Source organism: Telmatherina bonti, assembly GCF_933228915.1.
Source record: "Telmatherina bonti genome assembly, chromosome: 19".
Taxonomy (NCBI): Eukaryota; Metazoa; Chordata; class Actinopteri; order Atheriniformes; family Telmatherinidae; genus Telmatherina; species Telmatherina bonti.
Genome location: NC_136617.1, coordinates 24,582,910 through 24,602,552, shown reverse-complemented (window position 1 = coordinate 24,602,552; position 19,643 = coordinate 24,582,910). Strand labels below are relative to the sequence as shown.

At 40.1% G+C, this 19,643-nt stretch overlaps 1 protein-coding gene across 1 annotated transcript; it reads right to left on the bottom strand.

Moving 5' to 3' along the window:
* Nucleotides 1-64: 64 nt before the first annotated feature.
* Nucleotides 65-19,394, bottom strand: ptp4a2b (protein tyrosine phosphatase 4A2b). The gene is made up of 7 exons (XM_079258807.1): nucleotides 19,298-19,394; nucleotides 3,919-4,219; nucleotides 3,430-3,538; nucleotides 3,225-3,317; nucleotides 3,009-3,139; nucleotides 1,599-1,673; nucleotides 65-1,351 (listed from the first exon to the last, which is right to left on the bottom strand). The coding sequence occupies exons 2-7, from the start codon at nucleotides 3,921-3,923 to the stop codon at nucleotides 1,240-1,242; spliced, it is 525 nt and encodes a 174-aa protein (XP_079114933.1). The 5' UTR covers nucleotides 3,924-4,219; nucleotides 19,298-19,394; the 3' UTR covers nucleotides 65-1,239.
* Between the last annotated feature and the right edge of the window lie 249 nt (nucleotides 19,395-19,643).

Below are 19,643 nucleotides of genomic sequence, written 5' to 3'. Positions count from 1 at the left end.
AAAAACTGCCCATTTAGCCTTTCTACTATATGTGTTTAAAAAGAACAAAGAAAACACACAAGAATGCTTTTTATTTCAATTTATTTATCTTTAAAGAACCAATACGAATTGGGGATGTTTTCAAAATGGGAACAATGATAAAAAACTGACCATTTTCATTCCTCTCCACCCTGTCTTTCAGATTGGATCTTAGGCTCTGTGTGTACGAGTTCAAAGATGCATATTCTGGGAAATCCTGTCGAGACCCCATTCATTAGAGTGAATGAAAGTACCAGGTGTAGTTTTTTTCTTTTTTTTTTTTTTTTTTTTTTGGTTTTGATTTTCTTCCTGTTTGGCTACCTGTATGGGTGTCTGAAATGTACGTAGCTTACATATGACAGTGTGTGTAAAATGCACAGCAGGGTTTGATGGGCGTATCTGAGGTGGACTGATTATTGCACTCCAAGATTTAAAAAAAGAAAAAAAGAAAAAAAAGAAAAAGAAAAAAAAACATGGCTCTCAAACAATAAAAACAACTGGATAACAAAGCGCCCATACCAAACACCTGACAGTCATACATTTCATGTGAATAAATATTGATAAATTCAGCCTCAGTGATCTCCTAAAATGAAAGTGACTTTAAACATGTGAAGGGTAAAAGGAAAACATTACTGCATTTTCTGGTGAACTTTTTCTTTTGTGCAAATTAAAAAAAAAAAAAAAAATGACAGTCATGATGTGTGTTCAAACTTTAAAAATGCTTTTTTAAAAAGGTACGTCATTTTGGCCTAATTGCATTATCAATAATTAGTAGAAATAAAAATCAGAATATCACAACACTTCATCTTTTATCACCATGTTTGTGTAAAAACAAAAGCAATTCACATGATGGAAACTGATATCCCATGATTACAACTGAAACAAAACAAAGTTGAGAAAGAAAAGAAAAAAAAAAACAAAACATAAGGATGGACTCAAGTGGAAAAGAAATATTCTGGCCCGTGGTTGAACCGGGAGGCGGGCCCGTCTGTGTGCTTTGACCTTCCATTCATCGGTACGGCTGGTGGATCCCCAGATCTGGATTCATTCATCTGATCACTCAATTGCTCTCCAATCAATTACCCATGACTCAGCATTAACAAATCATCACAATAATTACTGCTAGCACTCTGCAATATCTTTTTTTTTTTTTTTTTAATCTCCCCACATTGGAAGATTCCCAAACTAGATGTGCATGAGACTGATGCACCGACAGGCAGCCTACTGCACGCAGCAGTTGTGGCCGTTGGTATCTTTGAACCGCAGACGCATTTTGGGTCTGTATTTCTCGAGGTAAAGAAGCTGTTTGGAGTTTAAAGCTCCACGTCTCTTCCTATGGAAAGCACAGGACAAAAAGGAGAGCAGGAAGTTGACCTTATCCCACTAAAGACATGAATTGTTCAAGTAAACGTTTCACTTCTTAACCTAACATATGTCAGACAAATGTTAGGCGAACATTAGCATCTGGCTGGCTAATCCAGATTGTCTAAAAGCTACTCAAATCGACTAGTCACCATCTTTAAAATATATATTACTTATGTAGAACCTTCTATTTGATACACTCTTAATTCAATACTTACTGCCTTATGAACTGCACGGCATCCTCGTACTTCATCCCTCCTTCAATGAGAGCTAAGGCCACCAAGACTGGAGCTCTGAGAAATGTGAAGAAATCCAACAGACCAGATGAAGGAGTCAGTGCGAGCAGGGAGAGAGGGAGAAGAGAAGATTAAATGCCAAAGCTCAACATGGCTCCATAGCATTAAGGTGGGGAAAGGAGGGAGGGAGGTTAAACCTGGGAAACAGGCCTGGGAAATCAACAGGGGGTGTGCTGCCCTGTTGGAACCTGTGCTCACACTCTGAGCATCATGCACAAAACCACACAAAACCGTGATAAGTTACAGTAACTCAGCCTTCTTTCTCACAAGAGGAGAGATTGAGGGAGAAAAGAAAAAAAAATAAATACATGCGCTTTCTCTGCCGCTCGACAGGTCAGATCTCAGCACTCTGATGTGGCTCCTCCTTCAAAAGTTTTCACGAGGAAAAGTATGCGAAACAGGCAGGATTCAGAGAATTTAAAAAGTGTGAAAGGATCGGGGATATATCGGATAAGACGAATAGCAGCTGCTTCTTAAAAAAAGCAAAAAAAATAAATAAAGAAAGAAAACATGTTTTAAAAATACCAGTCTAACCAATTCTGCGAATTATCCAACCTCTGGAATGTCACAGCAATGCAAAGCGCTCCAAGCGATTGAGAACTGATGAGCTTACTGAGCTCTTGTGGTCAGGAAACATTTTTTGCACTAGTTCGCCCACATCATGTGCTTCTGCCTTCATTGTTTTCACACTTGTGTTATTCAACAGAACTTCTGTAATTTGCTGTCACACCACTCTGCCAACACGACTGCGTGTATCTCCACAACGCCGCCTCAACCTCATGACCAACAGCTCGCATGTAAGAATAAACCGCCTTCATCGCTGGCCTGCAGAGCGCTGACATGAATGACACATTATCAAATCAGCTGACAGACCACCAGCATGAGGATGAAGAGAAAAACTGAAGTGTTTTTTTTCTTTTTGTCAGAATCTGAAGCACTGGTATGCACTTAGTATGGAACTCAAACAGCAAAAGCAGAGGAATCATGGCTGATGAGTCCACAAGCGGTGAAGGAAAAGAAGGAAAAGCAGGAGTAGAAGACAAGAAACTTCCTGTGGTTCTGCCTTAAATTTGCTGACTTCATCTCACTGCAGCCACCGCAATAGAAGAAACGGTCCCTTGTCTGTCTGGTAAACGCTCCACACTAGCAGGGGAGCTTCAAACATGACAGAGATAACCTGCCATTGCTTTAAGACAAATCAGCTCAACTTCACAACTCATCCAGATCAGCTTATATCTCAGTTTGTTGCCTGTGATGCAGAAGAGTTGGTAGTGGGGGGGGGGGGGGGGGGGGGGGGGGGGGGGGGGGGTTTTAACGCTGAATGATGCGTACCGGCCCAGTCCTGCCACACAGTGTACAGCGATGCAGCAGCCAGGTTCCTCTCGAAACTTGGTGTTGAGCAGCTTGAGCCAGTCGTCCACAATCTGCGTGGGAGGAGGGGCGCCATCGTCGAAGGGCCAGTCCTAGAGCGGAGAGGGCACAGATTCGAAATGAGAGAGCACGTCTCTCCTCAGCGAGTTGCTGTAAATCTGCAGGTGGACTCCTTACCAGGACTTGAATCCCTTCTTTCTCGACCGGCGCCTTGTCATAGGTGGCGTCACAAACTCTCACCAGCGTGTTCACCTCAAACTTCTTCAGTTCCTGGGAGACATTCAACAGAAGATCTTTTACTTGTAGGTGAAGTGCAAGTTTGCAAATGCAATATGTAAAATATGCATAACGTAATAGGAGAGGGGCGGGGGTGGGGGCATACCTCGGTGAACTTATTAAGCGTGGCATTGGTGGGGTTGTGGGTGATGAGGAACCTCATGCATTCATAGGCAATCTCAACTGCAGCGGGGCGGTTCATGTTGGCGAGACGGCTTTAAAAAAACAAACAATTACAATACAATATTCTTACAAAACAAAAAGCGACTTTTGGCTCAGAAGTCAGCAAAGACTGCTAGGAGATTTATGTTTTCAGGGGAGGGTTGAATAAATAAAAATGACAACACGTGGAAAAGGATGGGTCAGGAGAACAACAAGTCTTCACTGAGGGATGATGCACACAGAGAAGGATAAAAATGAGAAACTAGTCCACAGTACTCTGGGATGTGAAAAAAAATAACAGGGAGGGGGGGAAAAAAAAGTCTACAGAATGAAAAATCTTAAAAATAATAGACAGAAAAAGAAAAAGAAAAAAAAAGAAAAAAAAAAAAAGAAAAAAAAATGACACTATCCAGGAGTCATCCAATGAGTTTACCCCATTCAGGAGAGCTGTTTTGATTGGCTGTTCGAGGAGAAAGTGGAAAGCAAAGACTTTTCGTATTGGTTGGGACAAGGCAGGGCAGTCAGACCAAGGACTACGCAATATCCCAGGGGGTAGGGGGCCTTTTTGGAAAACTCAGCAGTTCCTAGTTTACTGGCAGTCAAGGGGGTTTCTGGGTAGCGTAGTCCCGAGGGGGGCGGCCGATTCACTTCTCCACAGAGGTGAGGTGCTGTGCCTGGCAGAATTCTCCGGTCACACACGCCATATAGCTACGGCTCAAGTCGACACAGAAACCCTGCGAATAGAAGAGAAAAGTGGCGTTAACGGGGTTTATCTTTCATATCACACATCTAATGATGAGCAACTGCGTCTTTTTAGAAATATAACAGCTAAAATAATCAATGAGTTAATTTCACTCAATATATGTACTCAGCTGCACTACATTAAGAACAAAAAGCAACAAAACTACTTGTGTGTGTTTATGTATGCATTATATTCACATGGTTGGACATAAATGCTGTTTTATTATCTAATATTTAATATGAATTAAACAAAAAAAAGTAAAATGAGTGAAAAATGTGCAACTAGATACCAGTTGTCCAACATTGGACAACTACTGATTTGTCCAGGCAGATCTGTGCCTGTCCCTCATACTGCACACACACACACACTTAAACAGGCTGAGGCACATATGATGTCAACAGCACAACTCTCATACACACCATGTTTATGCAATAATCAAATAACCTTTAAAATATTCTCAGAAGTTAACCGAGTCATGGCCCGCAGCATGGTATGCAGTTCGGATGAAACGATAATAATAATAATAATGCGCACCGCAGGGCACACACACACTTCATAAGGACTTCTCTGTCAGAACAGGTAACGTCTGGTCTGCAACTTGCCAGAGAGCAGTCACTCAAACTGTTGCCAAGTCCTTGATAGACTGAACCCAGCCGCAACAAACTGGCTGGAACCGTCTCTGAGCAACGTGTGGAGGTGCGTGGGTGTGTGTGTGTGTGTGTATTGAAGGTGGGGAGAGAGGGGAGTGTGTTGAAGGGGAAAAGGAAAGGAAAAAAAAAAAAAAAAAAAAGATGACGAGTGCAGGCTATCAAAACAGGGACTACACAGAGTATTGGGCAGTAAAAGGTCTGGACTTTAGCACCGTGTCGCAGGCAGCAGTCACAAGGTGAGGATTAAAGAATGGGCAAAGACTCAAACAGCTCAAGCTTCTCAGTCCCACGCTCCTTTTGCCTGCTTGAATATGACAAGAGATTCTGTGTGCTCCTTCGTCACTCCTTTCCATTTCCCTGAGTCATAATAAAGCTGTTTAAGTTTACTGTATGGTTTAAAGGGGAAACAAAGCGCCAGTTAAAAAGCATCTTGCAACATAAGGCCACTCTGCGAAACCACACCAATCTTCTTATCTTTCCTTTACTCCTAAGATCTAACACACTCACTCATCCTCAGTTAACTGCCAACCAGCTGCTGTCAAAAGGGTGCATCAACCCACTCTAAATTTACCCTCCTGTCTCTGTCTTTTATGCCTGGCAAGAGTTACAAAAGCACTAAAAGCAGCTTTGATATTTCCCTTTCTTTCTTCGTTTGTGATGGCCGAGATCCTCTGCGACGCCTTTAATTACCACCTTGGAGCTGAACCAAACAGAGTGGCAAAAGTGTGTCCAAATAACTAAACTATAACTCAAACAATGTACCTCAGAGGTTTGTTTTCATCAGCTACTGATCCTCCACAAATGAAAAGGAGGATAGACAAGTAGCTAAAAGAGGGCATTAGCGTGCTGTTCACCTGCGAGACCAGACTGGGGAGGAGAAAAGCTCATTGTTTTTCACTGCATTTTAGTCTAACAAACAAAAGAACCAGACGCAGCAGGGACACCGCAATGACAGCTTCTGCTTAAAAGATGAAACAATTGAACTGTGAATAGCTGCCCAGACGCACAAACTGACTTCAGACAGTTTTAAATGTGGCCAATTACAGGGTTGGAGACAAAAAGGTCGACTGAAACAGACTGAAAGTGACTGCTAGTTTTAGTCAACTGAGAAGCATTTATATTCTACTGAACGGGAGTCCGATTGGATCAAAGCTTTCTGATTAGACCCTCCAATGTACCTTCTGCTCAAATCCAAGGATTGCTTATTTACCTAAATGGTAAAACTCTTCACATTTTCAGGTACCAGAGCTGTAATAATTGGCCAATTAATTCAGAAACTTTTCTGTTTTACACACAGAACATTAAACAAGCTATAATGTGACAACCTTTTAAGCAGGTATCTTACCATTTACTGCCATCCAAAAGAAATTAGACATAACAGACCATGTTTCAGCGCAGTCAAGAAAACAACAAGCCGTTTCTTAGCATATAGCAATGTCTCGCATGCTTGCCAGCCATCAATTCACAGATCACCTAAAGAAACAGATAAATACTATAGTATGATATCTCTCCGAAGATGGGGTAGTTCTGGGTCTCGGTCTTGAGAAAACTCCCCAAAGGGAGAAGTAAGTAAACTGCGGTAACACCCGACCAGCCCAGCTGGCTGCCATCAAAACAGTGCCAGGAAGGCATGCAAATTATGCTTCAATTTGCAAACTGGTTCTGCAGTTATACACTGCACACAAGTAGGAAGCACAAAAACACACGCATACACTTGTTTGTAGAAGCAAAAACATGTTTAACCGCACAGGAAGCAGGTCCCGGTGTAGACAAGAGAAACTGAAAGCTGTAATGTGAAGACAAGTTGGCAACATTCAGATAAGCTTAAGTGTAAATAGCTGGTAGGTGTTGTTCACTGGGAATGTTGTAAAGGGGACAAAAGTCATGCACTTAATCATTGTCTACATTAACAGATCATTGTTCAATGCAAAAAAAAAAAAAAAAAAAAAAAAAAAATCTTAAGGATGGTCTGTGTGCTTTGGTAGAGAGCAACATTTACAAGGCTTGTGCTACAATTTGTTCTAAAAATTGAAAAGACATAAATCCCCATTTTCCTCCTTTTCGTAGCCATTTTATTTTACACATTTTAGCATGTCTATCCAGGCCAAAGCACCCCAATGGAGTGACACTATAACCAAATTAGATAGGGTTCTATTGGTCATCTTCAACTGAGAAAATGTAAGAAATACAATAAAAACCAATAATCATGCTGAAGTAGAGGGTACCAGGTAAACTACAGGCCAAGGGTTAAGGCTTGCTGTGATATCAGTTATTGAGCTGCAAATTAGAAACACTAGACAGAGTAACAGCTGCTATTTTGTGCCTGGATTGTCTAAGTTATCAGCTAAAAATGGGCAAAAGGTCAGAGTAGAGGCTGAGGCCCATGCAGTGGGCTTCCTTCTTCCCCATTCGACATCACGTGTTATACTGATGAAGCAGTGCTGCAACGGGGTGAAGAGAAAGAGCAGGCAAAGAGACTGATTGGACCAGGAAGGGTTTCAAAACTCAGCTGGTCTCTCCAAGAAATCTTTAGTGACTAAGGAGAAAGAAGAAAAAAAAAAAAGAACAGAATGAGACAGAATAAGATGCCAAGTGTCAGGGAGCAGGGAGTAGTCGTATTCGCTGATAAGGACAATAGTGTTTTAGAACAGCAGGTCATGCAAACCCAAAACAGGTGATAATGTAGAAAAAGAAAGGGAACCGGGACATGGGTGTTCTAAAACTGATAACTCATCATAAGCAGTTAGCCAAGAAAACTGAATGAAACTGGCACTAATAGCCATTAGGTCCCCAACTGTTGCACCACAATAACTGTACACACAAGTGGATGGCCACAGGGTGGCTTCGGTAATGCATTTGCCACAAGGGAGAGGGGTGTTGTTCTAAAATTAGAAAGGAAAAAAAAACAACAAAAAAAAAACCACTTGCACACACAGAGAGGCACTAAGTAAGCTCCAATGTCTGGACACAAGATATACAGACTGGAAAGAGACAGTAGCAAATATTAGACTTTTAACAAACAGTGGAATGTTTGAGTCCAACCTATTCCTCCTTGTGAATAATGTTAGGATTATATGCATCTATGTCTGGTGGTTTGAGGTTGTGCCGCTTACTGATGTTTTGTCTGGAGCCAGACTGGGCATGACCAGATTATACTGACTTGAAGCAGCTGAAGGGCCAATTTGTTGTGTGAGTTCAGAGTCGAGGGGCCGGGGGTAGTACCTGTCGTCTATGGCAGGATTGACAGTGAGGGGAGTCTAACACAGGCCAAAAGAGGCCCTGTTCCAAATATGAGAGCATCAATATAGCAAGAAATAGACAACTTCTCACATACTTATGGCCAATATGAATAACTGTCTGATTTTGGGAGACATGTATGTACAAACATCAGTCTGAATAAACCCAGAGACGGAAAGTGTCAGAAAGGTTATTTCTGTGACCTCTGTACGAACCAAGCAGGTTACTGCTGTAGTTGGAAATAATGAGAAAAGATACAAAAGAACAGTTTCAAGGGGGGGAAAAAAAAAAATGTAGTGATGTCCTCGGCAGATTCTGACAAGGCCATGGTGGGTTTGCAAAATTAAAGAAAAAAAAGTGGGAGAAAAGTAAAAGACACGATAAGACCCCAAAACAAAAAACTATACCAGAGATAAATGAGAGGATCACACCTGCCCGCTAGGCCAGATGGTCCCTGCAGTGACGTCACTACTGCAGATAGTGCTGGGTGGGAGGATCTCACCCCAAACTGGAACTGAACTCAAACTGATCATCTTCACACAAACCACTATTCATATATTTCAAATCCATGTCATCAAGGAGGCCAAATGGTTCCTTTCAGCGACCTCAAAGAGGCCAGTTTTACACCGGCTGCTCTGCGGATGCCCACTCAGACTTTTGAAAGGTGTTTTTTGTCCGCTACATATATCATTGAAATAAATGTGATTATGGGTTTTATTATCTTTAATTTTTTTTTATGATGATGTCAAGAATAGCAGCCTTTTACATGGTAAGACAACGCACACATCAAGAATTACACCTCCATTTCCATTTCTGGCACCAGAAATATCTGGAGGCTGAGTGAAAGTCCCTTTCAAAGGCCTTCAGAATGCCATACGTTCTCAGTTTTTGTGCTACACATTTTTCTTTATCGGACATATGGCTTAATAAATGTTTAGCGTTTCCTTAAATACAATTTTTTTGGCCATATTTATTGGCTGCTTTTCTTGGACTAAGATATCTCTACATTAGGGCCTATGAAAATGCGAAATGTGAACCCATTTTGAAAGCTTTTGTCCAATTACCACTTTTAAGGTGGTCATTTGGTAGTTAAAAACACTTATCTTCAAAAACTTCTCTTTACAGAAGTTGGTCTTACATCACATAGGACAGAATTGAAATATCTTGGCTTAAAAAAACAAAACAAAAAAACATCACTTTCAAGTGAACTGCCACTGTTGCGTAGCAGTATTATCTCTGAACTTCAGGAGGGAGAAACAGGAGTCAAAATTAATCTGCTAGTGATGTACCTCTGAGCCAGTAAGAGAATTAGTTACAGAGTTGAAACTCAAAGAACTGGCATCTCAAAACATTTTGCTTTGACTATTAATGCAGCCACCACCACAAGTGATTCTTTGTGATTCTGTTATCGTGGCTTGCTGTGTGTAATCACACACTGATGCAGCACCGAGTTGCCTCTCTTTCAGTCTATATCAATGACCAAAAGGGGATCAGCAGTGGTTCAGGGGGCAGCAACATGGCCTGATGCCTGTTGTATAATAACCCATCCCCAAGAAAAAAAAACCCAAAAACTTATGTCACCAGATGGAACAGATAATTTGGCAAACTTTTTCAAAGAAAGAGCAAAGCATGGACTCATAGGGCATAGTCCAATAATGAAGGGGTCCATCAATGTAGGGTATGGTGACAGGTCACCACAGCATTCTGCAAACACTCCACACATAAAAAGAAGTAATGTACACAACCCTCCCCTGCCATCCATCATGCTTGAAAGGACACAAAGTCAAACAGGCAAGCAAGAAGGCAAACACAAAACTATAATAAGCAACTCTACTTAAACCTCTACTCCTTTTTTGAGCCTCATCAGTTTATCTAGTCTAACAAGAAAGACTTAAATCCCCAGACACGCCTAAACAAGCCAGCCTTGAGAAACAGAGGCATATATGCAAAATTCAACTCCAGATATCTCAAAATGTTGTTGTGCTCTCTCTCATGAGCAGCCCTCTCATGGGGATCAAGTCAGAATATTCAGTGAGACTTCATGTTTTGCTGCGTTTCCAAGAAACTGGGAAGTGCCTTTTCTGCACACAGTATCTTTGCTTCAGCTGCAAGATAATCAAGGAGGGGGTTGGGGAAACAAATATGCCACACTCACTTTTGATTTCTTTCTTATTCTCTCCCCTTTTGCAGGAGCAGCGCTCACCTTCTGTTTACACCAGTGCACTTTTAAAAAGTTTTCCTGGCTTTGCCCAATAATGGAAATACTGTTTAATATGCATTAATGGTAAAATGATACACTCCAGGCCATTACAAATAAGACAATTCAAAAAGTAAGTAAGTGTTTACTCCATTTCAATTCCAAATTCGCCCTTTTTAAAAATCACTTTTTAAAAACAGCTGACCAATGTGCTGTACAATAACTTTAATCCTTTTTTGTCATTTGTGCTTATTTTAAAGGGCACATAAATTATGAATAAGAATGAAACCATAAAAATCCAATTTACAAAAATGCAAAAACAAATTAAATTTATGATTAAAGACATATAGCTTGACACAATATAAAATAATATATTGCTTACAAGTAAAGCCAAAGAAGCACAAAAATTGATAAATCTTAAAGAAGAATACTGTTTACATTTGTATGAATCATAAGAAAGCGCCATCACTTCTGTTATAGTGGGTGGATGGTGTTTGATCCAGTCTAGAAATAGATAAGGGGTGAAGAATGATCCAGTCTAAGTGCAACCCTCCCACCAAGCAATACACAAATATCCACAGGGTTGCCCACAAGCTGGATTTCTCCTGTCCCCACAGACCCCTTTCAGAGAAAAATATTCACATCTCACCTTAAAACAAGAGTAAAAATCTACAAAAAGCAGGTGATACAGCTGGCAAACCTCATAAGTTAACTGACAAATGAAAGTGTATTTGTGCACTAACTCTGTGCAGGTCTTTCGACATTAAATTGCAATCAACCAAGAGATCTAAGCAAAGAAACAAGATACAATAAAAGTGCTGATGCTGTGTTTAACAAGCTTAAAATAAATGTTTGTGGTGCGTTTACTGTTACACAGCTTCCCCAAAAATTACTTAAGACTAATGGTTTACCCAAACTAAAACAGGAAGCACACATTTCTTTTCACAAGTTATTTACTTAAATAATTTAACTTTTTACTTTAATGCTACAGTAAACTTCCCATTAACCCGCTCTAACACAAGTTCCACTAATTAAAACTAAGTCTATATCAAATAGTTACCAGAGTGTGGCTTGAAAATACTTGTTAAGCTTTTAGTCTAAGCAGCGCTAATGTATCATCTGCTGCCACAGCAAATGCTGACAAGTTGTCCTCCACCTCATCTGGACTCGGTTGCATCATGTTGGCCATGTGTCTACGCAACAGCCAAGCTACTACTTGGTGCCAACACTGGCACAACTGGTGAACACCACATGTCTGTAAAGCACAGTCAATGCTGAAAAGTAGGACAAAGTTGTATTGCTTGTATTTAAGCAAACTGCTTGCATTTAAATCAAAACTTTGTTTCTTTGTTACAAGACTACAACTCTGGAACGGAATGGCCTTTGCCTACCAGTGTTCAAACAAATATGTATGATCATTACTGGGAGAGGCTGACATAATCAACATGGCATAACACGGTATTGTGCATACTCTCCAGAATGAAAGCTAGTCTGTGCCAAAATTTCGTCTAAGCTAAACATGCTCATTTAAGTGGACCACCTCCCTTGTCTTAGTATACAAGCATGAGAGGATAAATTGAATTAGTGAAAAAAAGAATGTTTGATGCTGGAACACTGAAAAGTAGGGCTGTGACGATATGGTTTTATCCCAATTCAATTCCAATTTTTTTGGGAGCCGATTGGATTTAAATTGCGATTTACACAATTCTTCAATATTGCTGATTGCTGTAGATTAAAAACAAACAAAAAAAAGGTCTAAACTTTTTATTTTTTTTGCTTGTCATTTATCTTGATGGGCTGCAAGAAGGTTGCTGCTTCGATCCTCGGGTGGGGCAGGGCTTTCTGTGTGAAATTTGCATGTTCTCCCCATGTCAGCGTGGGTTCTCTCAGCTTCTTCCCAGCACCCAAAGACATGCACGTTAGGCTCCTTGGTTACTCTAAATTGTCCATAGGAGTGAGTTTGAGTGTGAGTGGTTGTCTCTGTCTTGGTCCTGCAGTGGACTGGCGAGCCGTCTAGGGTGTACTCTGCCTTTCGCCGAAAGACTGCTGGGATAGGCACCAGCTTCCCCACAAAGACAAGTAAAAAGATTAATAAAACAATAACAATGACAACTTTTATAATGGATTATTATTGTGAAGCAAAAAATCCCAATTTTTAATTTTTCGAATAGATTTTCCTACCCCTAGTGAAAAGTCTAAGAAACAAATTCAGTATTGCTGCTCTTTTGAAGACATATCTCTTAGTTACAGCCGATTTAGTCAGATGATGCTGAACTTATAAAATGACGACACTATTAGAGCAGAGTAACAGTCTTGAAATGCTTAAAGTGACCACAAATTGAAATGGATTATTAATGGGCTGCTTTAGTAAAGTAACTCAGCTACCGAGGAATTTCACTGACTGACCAAAGAAACTTAGCATGTGGATGAGAATACCATTATAGTGAATTTTGTAGAATTAATATACAATTAAGAAAAAAAAAAAAAAAGATGCAAAAATATATAACATTGGAGCATATGCAGAGCACCTACACCCATTTTGCACAAAACGGGGTGACACAATGTTCTAAACCATTTAGCTTGTTTAGACAAAAAGTCTCAAACTCTGGTCGAACTAACATGTACATGCATTTTTTAAGACTGTTTTTGGTCTGATAATATTTTCTCCTCTTCTACTTTCTGTATTTTTACATGAAACCACGTATTGTAGTCTGTTCATACTGCCAAAGAAGTCGCTTGAATTGAAAGAAAATGTTAAGTCAGATACGATCGCGTCTTGCTTTTCAAATATCTTGCATATGTCTACTTATTTATTTATAATTCAATACATTATGAGTAGCTGTAACCCAAAACAGTGCATATTATGGAGTAATTACAATTTCACCAACTGATTTTTAGTTGAACCTGGATTTATTTTAGTCATCTGTGTGCGGAAACTATGCAAATTGAGCTAAATGTTAATTTATTAGCTGAAAATGTCAAAAGTTAAAAAAATATTAGATTGCATAAAAGTCAATTGTCAGCATTGTTTTTAATTGCCCAACAACGGTGTTGTTGTCATTTTGATAAATGGGCATCCTAACTGTATTCCCCATTCAGCACAACAGGTTACTTCTCTGTACTCCCAGAGGACAGAAACTAATCTTCCCCAGGAGTCCTTGTTGTTCTGACACACAGAGCCAGAACAACAAACAGCCTTCTCCACCCTATACTGGGGGAGGGGGTGCGAGGGAACATGTAAACCCCACTCCTATTTCTATGAACAGGAAAAAACACCCACCACACATATCCTACCACATGGCAAAGCCCACTTATCACATTGCTCCGCAGCCTCTGAGTGTGCACAGATAAACAGTGTGACAATCAAAGGCCTACAAGCCGGAGGGCGAGGGGGGAGAGACAAGAGCTGGAGAAGACTGAAAGACACAAAGGCTCAATATCTTTAATAAAAATAAAAAAATAAAAAAAAAATAAAAAGGGGGGGGGGGGTGAAACAGGGCAAAACAGAGAAACAAAGCCCTATTCTGTACTCATCAAGCTAGCCAAGCAATGCTACTAGTTAAGCTTCACAAACAGCAAACACCTACATATGAAAAGATGGAAAAAGACAACATTTCACACAGCATTGATGTTTTGCTATATTTTTAATAAATATGCAAAGTGCTGGCACCTAAGGTACACAATTATTTTCAGAGTCATTGTGGACAATAACTGAAAGAAAGCGGAAGATGTTTACATTCAACAGGGTTTAAGCCATTTTTAAAATTTTACAGATTTCACCGGGACAGCCTCACAGAGCCCAAGTGTCTGAAATGTTAACCTGGTAGAGCTCAAAGCATATGAACAATTCTCTTCTTAATGCATCAATAAATCACTAAATAGTTCTTGAAAGTAAACCATTCAGAACAATAATGGAGATGTTGCAATGAAGTCTCAGTAACCGATAAAAGGCAGATGGTACACACAGCTGGAAAAGTTTAACTTCTCACAAGCATGAAATTCTCAGATATACATTTACCAGCATGCTTTAAGTTCATAAAGTACCTTAAATAATCCTATGAGAACAGAATTAATAGCTATACGCAACCATGCAGAATGCACTTCCTCACACCACAGTGCATAGCAGATTTAGATTTAGCATCAAGGGATACTAACCTGGTTTGGCAGACAACAATAAATGCAAATTTAAATTCGATTACAAGAAAATAGCATCAAAAGCACAAACTTTTCCAACTCCAGTCCCCCACAGGGAAGAAAACTAACTTTGCTTTAATCTAAAATGTGGGTCAGGAGCCTATATTCGGCCATGTGAGCTCCTCTGATAAGTCATAATCTCGTCACAATCCTAAATCTGCTCCTGGACAACATCTCCAAGCAACGGTGCCATGGCAACAAGCCATACCTCTACCTGTATGCCAACATAAAATATGTATTAGGTGGCTTGTAACATAAAAAAAAAAAAACTGCACAACTCCAAGACAAAGGACAGGGTGATACAGCCAATAGGAAAATTAAAAGCATATTTCATTAAGAATCACTATCAGTATCAACAAACCTAAACAATTCTTTATTAGCATGCACAGTATATATGCTACAACAAAAAAAAAAAAAAAAAAAGAAAGATAACAGAAATGTTGACGATCAAATGCTGGAAAGTAGAAAAGACAAAGTACCTCAACAAAAAGCTTTGCAGCTCTCTGGTTAAAACCTGTTGATCTTTCTGTTGACATCCTAACCAAGCCAGCCAGCCTTGTTGCTCTAGATAAGTGCAAATCTTTCTCCAACCTTCTTCCACTAATATTTCTACTTGTCATGCAAGATGACTGCTAAAAGATTAGGCCACTGGAGACACAATTGTTCCCATTCCACTATACACTTGTTTAATGCTTAACAAAACAAGCCAAGACCTTTCATTTCAGTAGCAAGCTGATATGGTTAAATGCAGGGTGGTGACGCTTTGCATATCAGACTTTGCAAATCAAAACCCAGTACCACACCAGTCAATTAAAATAAGATTTTCGTCATTGATAATGCAAGAAAGCTCACCTGTGCATGTTTCCCAAAAGAAATATGACATAACTGGCAAAGGAGTACTGATCTAACTTTGTCGGTGTGGACTGTAGATCTGCCCACACTTTGACTAGACATGGTTCTTTTCTATTTTTGTGCTTCTGCAATAACCAGAGCCAATCCTGCTTTGAAAAATGGCCGTTTTCTCCTTCTAACGTGAACATGCGGAACAAAATGTCACTTAGCAACATTGTAGTATGAACAGACTTGAGTGGTGCCTGCAGGTGTTCATGCAAGCCATTAACTGGCTTCTACTGATCTGTTACTGAAGGAGGAAAACTGGACTTGTTAGTGTGTGGGCTGTAGATTCATCTTATAACTGATATTATTGCTATATAGAAGAATAAATACGGAAAATGTTTCAGTTTAACTTTCTAAAATATGCTCATATCCATGGCAATACAGATCCAGTTGCACTTGGGGAGACCAGTGCATAGCAACAGACAGACCCAGATGAGAGAATGTCTGCTCACATTTTTGCCAGGTGGTGCAGTCACACTGCAACATCAATTCTTCTGACATTTGGAAACAAACTTTGCCTTCTGACAGCAGCATCAGGAGATGTCTGTTGCCATATCAACAATTATCTCTGTGGTAGCAACAAGTACTTCAGCTGGGAATTCTTGTGTCCCTTGTGAGGAGATCACAGCAGAGCAAATGGTGCTCTTTTTAAAAATTCACAAAGCAAAGATGAAGAGGCGCTAGATGTCCACGTTTAAGGTCAAGGTTCAAAACTGATGGCTGCACATACATCAAAGGGCATTTTAAACCCATAAACTCACTTCCACCAGCAGAAAACTAACACCAACGTGTGATCTCACATTAGCCTGCCTTTGCTTTTTAAAGATTATGCCCACATTGAACATGGTTTGGAGTCAGGTTGCGAGAAACGGCCGCTGATTTCCAGCATTTAATAAGCTGCTTAAGGAAGTGCTGGAAAAAAAAGCTGTTCTGAAAGGCCTAATAGTGCAGATGCAATGGGAAAAACACAGCATGGTTGTTTTTGTGGGATAGCCCAGCACTTTAACACAGCTGTTACTACTCTCAAACACCTTCTACATTTATTAAAAAAAAATAAATAAAAAAAAAGTGAGCAGCAACATGTGACAACTGCTTTAAAAAAAAAATTGTATTTACGATTGCAAATTTAGGCAAAGAACAGAGTGTTTCCCTGCAAACTGCAGCTCTACCAGATGTAGCAAGACATAGGGGATGTACACAGAAAAGAAGCTAGATCCTATCCCTACCTGTTCCTATCAGGAGACAGCTTTGCAGCAGCATCAACAAGATATCAGTCTGTCACACACATTGTGGATGCTAGAGGGCCTGTGTCTTTGCTTTATGTGAACGCTGTGGCAACAACTGTAAACGAACACCGTGCCGACCAGGGCCCAATTCATTACCCAAAGCGCTGCGCAAGAAACACATGAGATGCACACAAACAGTGCCCATGGCTACAATGGCATAATTATGCACAGACTTTTACTTAATGGCTTCAAGAGACAAGACTGGGCACATACTCCAAGCTTTGGCCTGATATCAATACATTTTTTTCCTATGGAGCCAGAGATTGTAGCAAGCTAACCCACAGTTAAAAACCACATCTTGTGTTGCACTCTCACCACAGGCAAGTGACCAGGCAAAATAAAAAACTGGATTTTAAGTTGGCCATATCTCTTAAAACCTCCTCAAGCCACCTTTCAACACTCACAAGGAACCCTGTGGCTAGTTGGGCTGAATGCCAGCAGGCAACAACATAGGTGTTCTTCTCCCCCAGTAACCCGCCTTGATAATTTGGCATCATGTTGCAGTACACTGTGTTCACCTTTCACAGTTTACAGTAACCAAGGCTGAGAACTTCCCTTCTTGTCAGTGTATTTTTATGTTGCCAGTATACAACCCTTTCATTACTGTTAAACAGAATGCAGACACAGAGCTAAATTTATACCAATTATCATACTGTAATTCCTACATACCGATTTAAGCTTAGGACAGTATATTGCAAATGCTGTGAACGTTGCAAGAGATCTTAAAGTGACGCAAATAGAACACTACGAGTTTCTCTGACATCATAGGCCCGCATTGCGTATCTGTAAATTTAAAAGTAAACAATTGAAAGGCTGTTAAGTTACAGCCTTTTAATTGTAGTATGTAGTACTTTTAATGTAGTACTATGTGTGTTAGCCATCTTGTGAATAACTGCTTCCAAAAGCAAGATATGTCGTATGGGGACTGTTTAGCTAAATGCTATTTCTAGATTGGCAAGTACATTGTGTGTTAATTCTTAATATTGATAGACTTAAATCTACTATAAAAAGGTGAGCACGGAGACTCAAGATGACATGGACATAATGTGTGAAAACCTGCCCTTTCACAGAACAAACCAGAGTATTTGCTGCTTAGAATAAATCTAAACAAAAGAATAACAGGTTTCGGATAGAGTTAAGAACTTCATGCCTTCAAGTTGTTCTGAAAACTGCTACAATACGCCTTACCTTCTATATAATCTCCAAGTATAACAGGTCACCTTGCTGTGACTCATCAGCAGGAATGTATAATTAGCTTACCTGTTACACCAGTTACTCATTGACTCATCCGCTCATGTTGGCAGGGATGTTCAAAGCGACCCTATTGTATCAGCGGCCCACTCGGATTTACAAGCAGCAAGGAAGCTGAAATCATTGGGAGGTCATAAATTGAAAACTGAGAGGCATGGGAATGTGCCGCGGCCTTTAGTGTCACAGCTGCTCAAGTCAACTTCCTCCCAAAGTGCATTTCCTCCTTTCACTTCAACCCACATGGCTAAATGGACGGGTGCTTTCCGTTTTAGGAAAACCAGAGAAGGATAAATTACAGACCCACCTAACCTCAGAGTTAGCAACATATTTCCGTGTGAGCGTGTCGAATAAAACGGGTCAAATTAAATGTAAATAAGGACAGTGACTTATTGGTACGACGGGAACCTTTGATTTTAAAATATTTTCTATATCAGTTTGTTTATCAAAAAAAAAAAAAAGTCCGATATATGGCTTGAAATTCCTGGGTTCAACCATGATGTGGGTCAAAACTGTTCACAAAGGGCGGAAGGCTGTTAGCTAGCTCAGTCGCCATCTGGTTACCTCTAGCCACCCTTTTCAATACTCCTCAAGATGGTCGAGACCACCAGTAAAGCACCAAAGCAATCAACACACACTACCGTGTAATTGGTCATGTGAATGATAGTTACAAAAGCTGTCAAGCACTAGTAAACCTTAAGCTGGAAATTGTGCGAGCGACATGCTAACATTACCTGCACAGATGCACAAGCTCATTGTATAGCTGAGGGTAACGTGAAGTCTCAGAAACTCCGGGTCACACTGAGTTTGGAAAATATTATGGCGATAACTAGTAGCCAGCGTGCGACGTAACTCACAATAAAAAGTAGAAAACAATGAAGGAGTTCGTTTCTGATGTTCTTCTTTTTGGAAATAGTAACAGCCAGAGTAGCAAGCTAGCAATGCTACATTAGCTAGCAGGTTAGCTCAGCTTCGCACTTTGCCTGCCTTTACTATGAGCGTTTTGAAGCCAGACTATAGATATTTAACTCCATGTGTTGCAGTGAATTCATCTCAAAGTGGCAAATATAAACTAAACAAACAGTCAAAAACCACACATGCCTGTCGAAGACTTAATAAATGTAGCGATCATGCTTCAAAGCTTTTTCTTTTTTCTTTTGTAAGCTAGCGAGGCTACATAATGGTTTGTCGACTCAGACGACAACCAATGCAACTTATTTTGTAGCACTGTATAGAAATCATCTTACAATTTCAGACACAACTTCAAGATCGGACTCTAGCATATAATATTATAACCGTACACTATTATAACAAAAATGAAATGGTTCGTTTGAATGGTTATTTTTAATTAAAATACTTACAAAGAGCAGGCTAAACATTGAAATCCCGTGACTACCCGGAGAAAGTGGAGGGAGTGCAGACACCGCTGTCAGGTCGCCTTTTTGTTCCTCTTCAATGTGGCAGACTGGATTCTCGTTGGAGGTCGGGCTCTGTTGGTGGGGAGGAGCTTATTCTGTTCTTCCTCGAGATGTTCAGGGACTGTAGGAGAAAATGTTTTACAAGATTCCACTAATTAAGCGAGGCAAGCTAGTGTCGTGCCTTGTGATTCTGAGGAATGTAGATAGACGCAAGCAGCACGAGCAAAATATTTTACCTAAGACAAACCATTAAAAAACAACTGAGGAATAAATAAACACGAAACGCTAA